Source organism: Anser anser (assembly GCF_964211835.1).
Source record: "Anser anser genome assembly, chromosome: 3".
NCBI lineage: Eukaryota > Metazoa > Chordata > Aves > Anseriformes > Anatidae > Anser > Anser anser.
This window is the reverse complement of record NC_139722.1, coordinates 67,466,508-67,478,501: the sequence shown is the minus strand read 5'-3', so window position 1 is coordinate 67,478,501 and position 11,994 is coordinate 67,466,508. Positions and strand designations below refer to the sequence as shown.

Below are 11,994 nucleotides of genomic sequence, written 5' to 3'. Positions count from 1 at the left end.
TTGAGAAACAACCACCACAAAATTGGAATTTGGGCCTTATTGAACACTATTTCACATAGGTGGAATCCTGAAAGTATTTTTGAAAAAAAATCAGCTAGGAGACAGCAAAACCAACCAACCAACTAACAAACAAAATGCAAAAACAACAAAAAAAGTCTTATGCATGATCATTTTTCTTTAAAACAGACTGCTGTCACAAATAATAATTTCATGTTTGGCAGTTACTTGCTCAAAAAAAAAAACCAAAAAACTAAAGGAATTTTTAATCATAACCAAAATATGCACAAAAAAAAAAAAAAAGATTGCAAAATTCACTGTGGTAAGAGAGAGGGAATGGGCTTAAAAAGGTTCTCAAGACAAAAGCCTGAGGAGTAAAAAGACCAAATGAGAGATTGTGATAAAGAGAAAGGATGATTTATTGAAGAGCTGAACCAACCATTTCAAGAAGATCTTTCAGAAGCAGAAAGTAGATTTCCATGTGCTCTTAGGGCAAACAGACCCCACTCAGTGCATCAGGCAAATATTTTTACAAAAACAAAAAACAGATAGATCCACATCCAAAATCTAGTTCAAATTTATCATTCTTGATTCCTGTAATCCTAACGGCTATTAATAAAAAAATGGCAGTAAATATGAGGATAGCAAAGCCACTGTTCTCCTCTCAAGAGCAGATAGGAGAGAAATCAGATGGTTACTTTTTAAAGCAGGGAGTAGGATGTAGGTGACTAAGTGGAATAGTGAATAGGAGAGTGTTAAATACACTGAAGATAAGCAGGGTGATATGTAAAGATTATAGATGTGGTAAAATTAGAGATCTTTGACATAAGAAAAGCTTTTATTTATCAGGGTCTTTCAGAGGACCCACCAAATTTTCCAGCCACAGTTCTCAAACTGTTCATAACTGCAACCTGTAAAATAGCTGGCTTTCCAAATATGCTCCAATCCTAGCAGATTATCCTATCGCTAAATTTGTATCTCCCTCTCCAGAAACACCCATAGAAGTACAGTGATCTTACAGATAAGACTTGAAGGTCAAAGCCAAGTTCTGAGGAACCAAAAACCAAAAAAGTATCTTCCTGAACCATGTACGCTTCACTTACAGGTGTAGCACACCACTCTACTTAGTAGTACAGAGATGCTGAACTGAAGATCAGATATATTACCTGTCTGAAAGATTGACAATAAAAAAACACAAAAAAACAGACTTACCTCTGGTTTTGGAACAAAGGCTTGACCTGGTATTACGAAACGGTTTTCAACAGTGCAGAGATGCTGAGACATGATGGACAGTCTGCTACGCTGCTTGCCTCCTGTATTAGCTGTAAGCCTCTATTGAAGAATCAAAATACACAAATCAGTGAAACTGAATTGACCAAGTAGTCAATTACATTAAAGCTTGATTATCAGCATAATCAAAGACAAAGACATATTAAAAAAGAAAATTAATTCTTGTGAACTCACATCAGAGTTTATGCCCAGTTCATCTAGAATTCTCTTCTCCGATGTAATAGCTTTTCATTAAGATATCATGGTAATTTACAACCTCAGTCCTTCAATCAAATGCACATGAAAAGGAGCTCCTTGAACTTCTGCAGAACTTAATGAACGTTCAAATAATTTTGTATGGGCACAAAAGAATACTATAATGCTGACTGCAGAATTCAAATTGACCACCACTGGCTGATGGTATTCTCACATACTTTCCTTCGACTCTTTCTGAATCAAGTATTTTTCTTTCTTCTCCAAAACCGAAGCTCCATAAACTCAAAATCACATACCAAACAAAATTTATTCACTATAAACTGGCGTATGTTTACTACATATGCAAATAAGTTCAATCTACTTTACTAAGCTTAGATACCTTACAATATGAGCATTTAATACCTAAAATTGAAATTAGCATTTCTCTGGTTTTCTCAAGGGATTTCTTACACAGAGAGTCACAAAGTCACCCAGAGATTGGAGGTTTTCTACACTTTCACGTTCTTTCAGTTTTGCTAGCACAATTATTAAACACAAAAAGCCCCAGTAAAACAATTCTCGAATGCTAGAAAACATTACAGAAACTACATAGATACAAAATTTTGAAGATTCCTGTTGTTATTTATCATTAATAAAAAAAAAAAAAGTCAATTTGTGTATCTGGTAACATCTGTACATTTACGTAGCTTCACGTGACATCGAGGTGCTCAAGCGAGTCCAGAGAAGGGCAACGAAGCTGGTGAGGGGTCTGGAGAACAAGTCTTATGAGGAGCGGCTGAGGGAGCTGGGCTTGTTCAGCCTGGAGAAGAGGAGGCTCAGGGGAGACCTTATCGCACTCTACAGGTACCTTAAAGGAGGCTGTAGAGAGGTGGGGCTTGGTCTGTTCTCCTACGTGCCTGGTGACAGGACGAGGGGGAATGGGCTAAAGTTGCGCCAGGGGAGGTTTAGGTTGGATATTAGGAGGAACTTCTTTACTGAAAGGGTTGTTAGGCATTGGAATGGGCTGCCCAGGGAAGTGGTTGAGTCACCATCCCTGGAGGTCTTTAAGAGACGTTTAGATGTAGAGCTTAGTGATATGGTTTAGTGGAGGACTTGTTAGTGTTAGGTCAGAGGTTGGACTGGGTGATCTTGGAGGTCTCTTCCAACCTAGATGATTCTGTGAAATTCATACTCGTGAAATCATGCCACTTTTATTAAAATTGTGTCTGAAACATAAATTATACACATTGCTGAAGATTTTTTTTTTCTGTTTTTCACCAAGTCTCCTAAAAGGCAGTTCAAGCATAGAACCAATAAAATCCTTTTCAGCGACTTCTCAGAAAAAAAGCTCAATGATTTTGTTTGCCTACATCAGCATTTAAAACTACCTTCATTATTGCTTCAGAGGAAACCTATTACATATATACATATATGTGCCATAGTTGCTATTCTTTTTAAAAAAAACAACACCACATTAAAGTCTAACAGTGCAATCAGATATGCACTTCCTTTACCTCTGCAATGGAAATGAAATGGACAGCACTTGTAATCCTTACAGTGCCAACTCAAACAAGCTACTCTTACTTCCCATGAAAACAGCAAGCCTCAGGCTGTTAGTGCCTACCTCTCAGCTACAGAAGGGATAATTTGGTAATATCCAAGTCTGGGCAGTAACATCTTAAATCACTTGAATCACATCTGCAGGAACATACCTGAGTATGGCACTTCTCAGTGAACCCAAAAATGCTGAGAACATACTTTTATAACTTAAATAAGGTGGTGGCCTTTTTTTCATCTTAAAGCTCAACGTTTTCTTTGGTCCTACCTTTAAAATGTGGATAGCATCTGAAACTGCACTAAGTCAACCATGCTAGAGGGTTAGCTAGCTAAGTAACATTTTTTGTATCTACTATTAAAATTTCATCAAGGCATGAATCAAAACAAGGATTCTGAAACCTAATCTGAAATACAGCCTAGATGGTACTTGACATCTCTTTAAGGGTGCTCACTACCAACTCCTCTCAAGGTACCTCAGGGATGATTTATTTTTTTCCCCAGTTAGCTATCCAATATGACTGTGCTTTTCACAAGCACGTATTAAAACCTCGTTATCAATGAATCTGCAAAATCCATCACAGGAATTAACATACATGAAGAATTAAGATTGGCAAAGCTGGCCACATGAAGGAATTTTAAACACATCCTTGTATACAAGCCTCTTTCTATGTTTTTTAAGAATATATTTATACTCGACTTATAAGAATTATGAAAACATGATAATTTTTCTTGTTTGCTGTTCAAAAACCTGAACCATCTCCCACTTGATTAGTGCCTTTTTTCTAGTGTTCTAAATAGACAGCAGTGTTAGACCCAAATTAAGTATTCTGCTCTTCTAACAAGCCTGTCTTCTAAATGCCTAACAGCTTATCACCCAGCCTGGCAGCCCTCAGACGGCACTGGCAGGGCAGTTCAGATGAATTGCACTCTGTGCTCAGTTTTACTTAATATTAGGGACTAACAAATATCTTCCATTTAAACTGAAATGAGACTCCTGTTAATGGTCAGGAAGTATCCAGCCCAGGTGCCAAATTTGAGGTGAAGTACTGAGTAACCTGTGGCAAAGTAAAAAATCTTTTCCTCAAAATAAGGATCAATTTTACAAAAATAAACTATAGATGCAAAATTATTTGACTGACACTTACAAATGTCATTTTAATGCTGGGGATATCTGACCTTATCCTCCTTAATGGGCCTCAGAATTCAGTATATAACAACATTACTACTGGTTCTCATCAACAATTTAATCAAATCATATCAAACACAGAGTTCAGTAGTAATAGGCCTATACTGACATAATTGATGACAATGTAGCTGTGTTAGAAGAAAACGGGAAAGCAGGAAATTAACACCAGCAAGGAATGAAAAGATATTTTAACCTGTTATAATAGCAGAACCTAGCTTGACTGCAAATTAACATGGCACGTTCCTTTATTTTCTTACTGTTAACTTCAAGTTATCCTGATTTATTACGAAGCACATGGGTCCATTCCATCACAGCAGGCTACCCTTCCACCGAATGCATGGTATATGCACCAAGACTTTCTTTAGTATTTAGTCTCTTAACTTTGAAGGGACCAGTGAGGACACCAAGCTGTTAAGAAATTTTCCTTTCAGGAATGTAAATCCATAGATATATAAAATATTAGTAGAAAATTAAAGACCTAATTTATTATCTGCGTTAAACTATTCTGTATTTGCTGGTACTAAATATGCGTGTAGTTGCCAGATCACAATGGCTAAGCTACTTCAGAAGATCACAAAAAAAAAAAAGGCACAGGTTTTGATTACCATTCCTCCTAATCAGAAGACCAAGTAGCCTCTCCCAAAGGAGTATTAATTATGTCAAACTAATTATGGAAACACAAACCATGAACTATGAAAAATTTTGTCTTCAGTGGAAGCTCTCTGCTTGAATAAGCACAAGAACAAGAATCAGGAGGTCCCAGAATGTAAAGTCAACAACAATTAACACTGATTCATTGCACAACCTTGAACATATCACTCAATTTCCTAGTGTTTTTAACTTCACTTTCTAAACACAAAGAACTTAAGAGTGCATGGTATTTTGCATCTCATTTGAGCTATGCTGAGTGCAGAAGCACTGTAATCTACATGTCACCAGTGGTGTATGCAGCTGGTTACAGCTATATAAAGCACAAAGTCCATTTATGCTCTCAGCGCTAGGCCACTTTTTCCACTGCTTTTACAAATCATTGTATTTTAATCATCATCACTTTGCATTTTGTATCAGTCTGCGAGCCATATCTTGCAATGAGGTATAACCTCAGATGACGTGAAGTCCTTCTAGAAAATGGAACCGTGTTTTTTCATGCCAGAAACCACATGAGCTCAGAACTGAATTAAGAACCCCATCTCATTTCATAACAAATGTTCGTCCCCAGTGTTCTCTAGAGCCACCTACTGGAACAACTTCAGTACTCACCTTGAAGCTTGATTTCAGGGCTAGATTAATGACAGCACAGTATGGTTTGCTGTGACCCCAAATGACAGCAGACACTTGCATATATAATTACTATTAATTTACATACAGCAAAACACAGCAAGATTTTCTTTTTATAATTTTAATTGTAATGATAATTAAAACAACACACACACTTAGGTTGCATAGAGAAAACCTGTTATTACTAACTAACTAGATGGAAATTCAGTCTTCAGACTGATGTGCAGTTCCTTTTTTTCATATATATTTTTTAAAACATCAAATTGGATTCAGGTAAGAGGCATGCTACTTTCATAATTATAACACAAAAAGTCTCCAGCCTCTATTTATGGTATGTTTTATGCAATGGCAACAGAAAAAAACTGTTAAGTCTGAAGGCATTATGGACTAAAGTCATCCTAATATTAATTTACTTAGTGTTAATAATTCTGATATCAAGTCTTGTTCAAAAAAAAAAATCCACAAAGTCAGTTTCCATGGTCTCAACAAAACGCTCCCTGTGTTTTAAGTGTTTAATCTCAACTGGAAATAATGCTAAAACCTTCCAAACCTGCAATTCCTTATTTCCCTCCCTGTGTACTTCCTGAGATGATTGAAAGGTAAGGAAAAACAGACTGATGAAATGGTGCATGAATGACTGTGATAGTTAAGGACAGAAGAGTGCTGTGGAATCTATTCAGGTTGAAGAAATCAGACTGAAAAAAAAAAAAAAAAACAACGAACAAAACACACATTAAGTACCTTAAGAAAATATAACCCTCTATAAGAAATCATAAAAAAAAAGTGCTGTGAAAGGATCAGAGAAGATGATTATCTCAATGTTAAAAACTGAACTAATATCTTCTCTTTTTAGAGGCAACTAAGATTGTTTTTGAACTTTTAAACAAAATGTTGCATGTCAACCAAGTTTTGTTACATTTATCATCTTTAAAATATTTGGAAAATGGTAACATCTTACCTCTGCGACTTCCTTCTGAAAAGTCAGTGTCATCTGTGTCCTGCCATAAATAAAGGGCCCATTCTTTTTGGAAACATTTTCAAGCCATTTGATGATTAGAGGAGTTGAAACACTGAAGGGTAGATTCCCAATGATATGAATATTTGGTGGCTCTGTTAACATTTGATGGGAAAAACAAAACCAATAAACAACTTGCAAAATGTTTGGGATAAGACTTTGCCATGAAAGACTACTTCAGAAAGATATGTGCCTATCAATCTAGACTTAAGTATGAAAACAATTTTTATTGTGCCACATCAAAATTATGCCTTTCCATTTATGCTTGTCTTATACTGACAAAACAGCATTACTGTTCATGGTAATTAGCTAGAAAAAAAAAAGTGGTTAGGTCTGGTTTTCATTTACATTAGAATAAATCAGTACCTTTCAGCTGATTTCCAGCTGCTCATTAGATTTCAGCTGAGATACTCCAAAACAGCAGAAATACAGACAACGGTTCAATGATTTTTAACTACAACTATCAGGTACAGAGTAAATAGCCATACTCATCATTCTGTCCAACACATTACTCCAAGACGCATTTTACTGAGTCTTCATTACCCCCAAAACAATCACTTAGCTCAAAACGAAGAGAGCTCTCCTTTTGTACAGAGCCCTATGAAATCAAAAGGTCTTCTAACAAGCACAAGGCTTAGCACAGCTCCTTAGCCATATGAAGTTATAAGTATCATTCAATTATGTAGTGCATCAGTGTATGTGTTATACCACACAAAGCAGGCACTTCATTAGTAAGGATCCTCACCTCTAAGCAGGAGAGCAGTAGAGGCGGACAAAATAATGTGTTGCAGTTTCTTAGATACTACAGCATTTAATGAGATGACAGTATTCAGCTGGTACTGGGGCATACTTTACTTATTATGCACTTTCTAAGCTGTGATATTCTTAGGATATTTGTGATTTTTCTCAAATACCAGAGATGGGATTTCTTTCTGAAATCCACCAGACTTTCAGATGTTCACATGGCAACAATATAATATATATATATATATAATATAAAAGTATATCTTACCTGTAATTAGTCAGCTCCAAAAATGAGAATAACTTATATGTATGTAGAAGAAATGTTAATTTTTAAAAACTACACACCTTCACATATGCATTTGGTCATAGTTTTGTGAACCCTTTGCAAATATGCAAGGCATTTTTTAAGGTGAAGATAACGTGGCATACTCTTTTATGTCTTAAGTTCAAAAGCAGTTTACTGTTCTTCAGGCACTGCAGACAGTGACTCTACGTTAAATTAAGAGATTTGGAAAAGGAGCCTGGGAGGTCATTTACAATTTATCTAAATACTGTTACACTTGAATTAAGGTTTGTTTCTTGGAGCGATCGAGTCCTCGCAAGCACAGCTCGTTTCTGCAGATTACTCCCCAAACTGTCGTTTGGAAGGTGAAATCAAGCCCTATGAGAATTTCAGATCTAAAAATATGTAAATAAATATATAAATCTTTAATTGGATTCTACATTTGTCAAAGATATATATTTGAAGCTAACGCAATGATAAGAAAATCCTAAAAGCTTCCAGGAAAGCTATAGAAGTATCTTTAGTGGAATGACAACAGTGGTTGCTTCTGTCTTGTTCCAGAAGAGGAAGAAGCTAGGAAGCAAGTATACTATTCAATTTGCTTTTATACTTTCCAAGACTTACTAGCGTACAGTCAGAACACCCTAAGGCAAATAACTGCAAAGCAGTTATTTTAAGCAGCAGTAACGCTGATTAAAGTGAGTATCAAACAAATTCTGTTCAGTCTTAGAACAGGATGACAATTTTCTAACTGCTTCTTTCTAGAAAGTAAGTTAGCTGCTCTCTATCCTTACCTTCAACATGTATTTGAAGAGAGCAACACAAGCACTGAGTGAACTCCAGCTATATCTCCAAACTTAAGAGTAAGTTGGAAGCCTTAAACATAAAACAAACCAAGCCCAAATACTAACCGTCCTCCCAGTTCTTTTTTAAGTGCTTTGGAAAAGCCTTCTCCATCTTAAATGTCAGAATATCTCCATGAACAATGCGCACTTTTCCTGGAGCTGCTTCAGACAGCATCTGTTTGTAAGCAAGCAAGTAGGATCTACAGTGAGTATTAACCACACCGATTTCCAGCAACAGCCACAGTAGGAATTAAACCCCTGCTATATATTTATCTCCAATATACAAAAAAAAAGTAACAGCTCAAACTGAGCACACTATTTACAAGTATTTATCTTCAAAAAGTGAACACTAATGAAAGAAGTTCAATGCATGCCTAAAAGCTTATTATTCTCTGCTGCAGAATTCCTAGTAGAGGATTTAAACCTAAAAAGGCTGACAAAATTTTCTTCAACAAGGATGATTAACAAGCCCCAGGCCACTAATAGAACCCCACCTAATTTATGTGATAAAGCAAGCAGCTGAGTTTGAAAAGTTGTTGGACCTATTACCTGTGCAAACAAGGCTCATAATGTTTATTCTGTCTGCCCCAGTAGGGTCTACACAGGGTCTATTATTTTAGCTATATGTGATATAAGGCTGTAGAAACATTCAGCCGTTTTTTCCTTTTCCATAAAAAAGGTTGTCTTAATATTCCTGGGAGTAGTCTGAACTCAAACCATTAGAAACCAAGGAGTTCTCCAAAACAACAAGCTGTATGAATACCTAGCAGTAGAGACAATCTCAACCCTTTGTATCTTGTAAGACATCTCACAATCTACCCTGTTCTCTATCCCATCTCTCCACACCATTTTTGCAGATGACCTGGTACTTAAACGGTGAAATGCCAACTTAGATGGAGTTTGATGACCAATTCTTTCATTTCTGGTGTCAAATTACACAATAAAATTTAGTTACATTTTTTAGTGCCGTATTTTATCTTACAGTATGATACTATGAACAAACAGAATAACTCAAAAGCAAAGTCAATTTTTACACAAAGATGATGTTTGGGGATATTTACCATTCCTAAGTCAGAATAATGAAAAATGGCTTAAAGAGCAAGTCTGCTTTTGCGCAGAAATCCTAATCCATAAACAGTTAAGTGCTATTGGCTTAGCTGATGAAATAAACTGCTCATCGTTAGTTCCATCTTCAGTCTAAATCCTGCTAATAAGCTCAGGGGCACAAACGGGTTTCACAGGTCTCTAAGCCAAAGGAAAGTGCTGCTTTCATACTGTTCATGAAAATGTTTTCATGAAAATTTTTGGAGTAAAACTTTTTTTTTTTTTTAACTTCAAAATAGCTAAGTTCTGTGTAGAGTAGTAAAAATGTTTAACTAAAAACTAAGTGTTCCTACAGGTTTTAAGTGCAATTATTTTCAACTAGAAAAATAAATCTAACCTCAACTCCAAACCACTTAATGGGTTTTTCAGCATTACATTAGCAATTATATTGCATACATATTCACTAATCTGCCATGATTTGTCAAATCTTTCTTTGAATCTGTCATAAACATGATGAAAGGCAACATAAGATCAATAAACTTAGAAAACAGTACATGAGAAAACAGACAGCTGCCTACACAATAACGGATTATTAACATATGTTCTATCTTTTTTTAACAATAGCTTCCATGCAGAAAGGATATATATATTTTTATTATTTTTAGAATCACACAACATACATTGAGAATGCTTTTCTCAGCAGAAAATCACAGTCGTATACTTCTAATTTGAAATAAAGTCTGAGGAAACTCATTTAAACTTTCTCCGTTTAAAAGCCGATGTGTACAGCTAACATGGTTCCAGGAGCTCTTGTGCACCAAGCACACGAGCCAAGTGATTTTCCATTATACAGACCCTCTTGTTCTTCGCACACAAGTGAAAAGGCATAAGGAAAACAAAGGGTACAGTTCAAAAAACTGAAACGGTCTTTCTGGAAGAATTCTATATTCAAGCCACTCTGGCTGAAAGCACCTTTTCTTTCCTGGTAAATCTTTCCAGCCTAACAACTATTAGGGCACATGGCATAGGGTGAGACAGAACCGACAGACTCCCAGCTTGTGCAAACTGTTACTCTGTACACATATGTTCTTCCTCTATTTCCATTTTGCAGTAAAGAGGACCCCAATTTCAGCTTTGTAATAGAGATCACTGCCTGAAAAACAAGTGGTGAAAAATGCCGTATGCTTTACATCAGTGATTTTATAAATATTGAAAAAGATATTTTTATGTAAAAGTCTCCAATTCGTATTTTTAATCTCTGACTTATTTTGTTACTCAAGTCACAAACCTTTTATGAGCATCCAAATTTTGATACAGCTTTTAATAGCAAACTAGAAAAAAGGAGGTAATATAACCCACACTGTCACAAACAAAAGAATCATTCTATAGTGCATCATCTTATTTGAAGGGGAAAAAAAAGAAACAAAACCTAATTTAACACTAATGGATGCAATATATTTCTTGTCCATTCACATTTACAGGTGCTGAGTTTTAGAGTCTTTATATTTCACAACTTCATTCAGACATATTTATGTCTTCTGTGAAGAGGTGGCTAACGAAAAATAATGACTACTGTTAACTCACTTGAGCAGTAACTATGATTACCTATCAAAGATTATAGATCCTGAAAAGTACACTTTCATTCAGAGGAATCTGTTCCAGCAGCTGCATTTTGGAAGACCAGAAAAAATGTCTAAGTACATAAAAAAATCTGTTAACTTAAGTCAGTATCATTAATCTCAAATTCTTTCCAATCCCAAAAAAGTTCTTGAAATCTAAACTAAAAATGCAGATTTGCCACCATTCAAGAAAAGTGAAAACATGATGTGTTCATACTTCATAAGGCATATGTGGCATTCTGTAAATTACCAACAGTTAAATCAACAAAGACATAGTTACATGCATATTCAGGTTTCAGGATAGGAGTCATTTTGTTGATATTTTAAATTATTAATGTCCTACAAAGAGATGGTAGCCGTTCTCAAGTGAGCTAGCTACTTTTTTTCACCACTGATTCTTAGAAAACTCATATTAAACTGCAATATAAGGAAAGCTATTCAAATTGCTATGATTTGATGTTTCAGAAGCATAAGAAAACAGCCAAATATGATGAGGTTTTAGCCACTGTTTTTCTTGCTAGGTCTATATAGTCAAATTCTATAAACTTTAAATTTTAATAGCAATACAAGTAGACAGTATTTCAGAAATACCACGAGTTGTGAACTTATATCAGTTTCAAAGACAGGAGCAAAAATTTCATTATTTTTTTTTTTGACACTTTGAACGTTTCTATCTTCTTAAACTGTTCTTATTCAATGTTATGCATACATTTACACAAATCATTCTACAGTTGATACCTGCAATCCTGGAATGAATCGAGGATCTTTTTCAACTAAAAGGAGCTGTTCAACATCAGCATTGAGAATAGACCTGGTAATTCCTCCTGGCCCAGGGCCCACTTCACAAACATGAGCATTTTTCAGCTTGCCAGCTTGTCTCACTATCTTGTCTGCAAGACATAAAGAACATACTAAGCCTTTATTCTCCAAAGGATCCAGCTCACTAAGATAAATTCATTGTT

At 35.6% G+C, this 11,994-nt stretch overlaps 1 protein-coding gene across 1 annotated transcript in view; it reads right to left on the bottom strand.

Moving 5' to 3' along the window:
• TFB1M (transcription factor B1, mitochondrial) overlaps positions 1-11,994 on the bottom strand; it is a 28,178-nt gene that overhangs the window by 13,424 nt on the left and 2,760 nt on the right. The window contains exons 3-6 of the mRNA XM_083830975.1: positions 11,771-11,922; positions 8,436-8,544; positions 6,441-6,592; positions 1,210-1,329 (exon numbers count right to left, since the gene is read on the bottom strand). Coding sequence (XP_083687101.1) covers positions 1,210-1,329; positions 6,441-6,592; positions 8,436-8,544; positions 11,771-11,922 — 533 coding nt within the window. The remainder of the gene's footprint in view (positions 1-1,209; positions 1,330-6,440; positions 6,593-8,435; positions 8,545-11,770; positions 11,923-11,994) is intronic.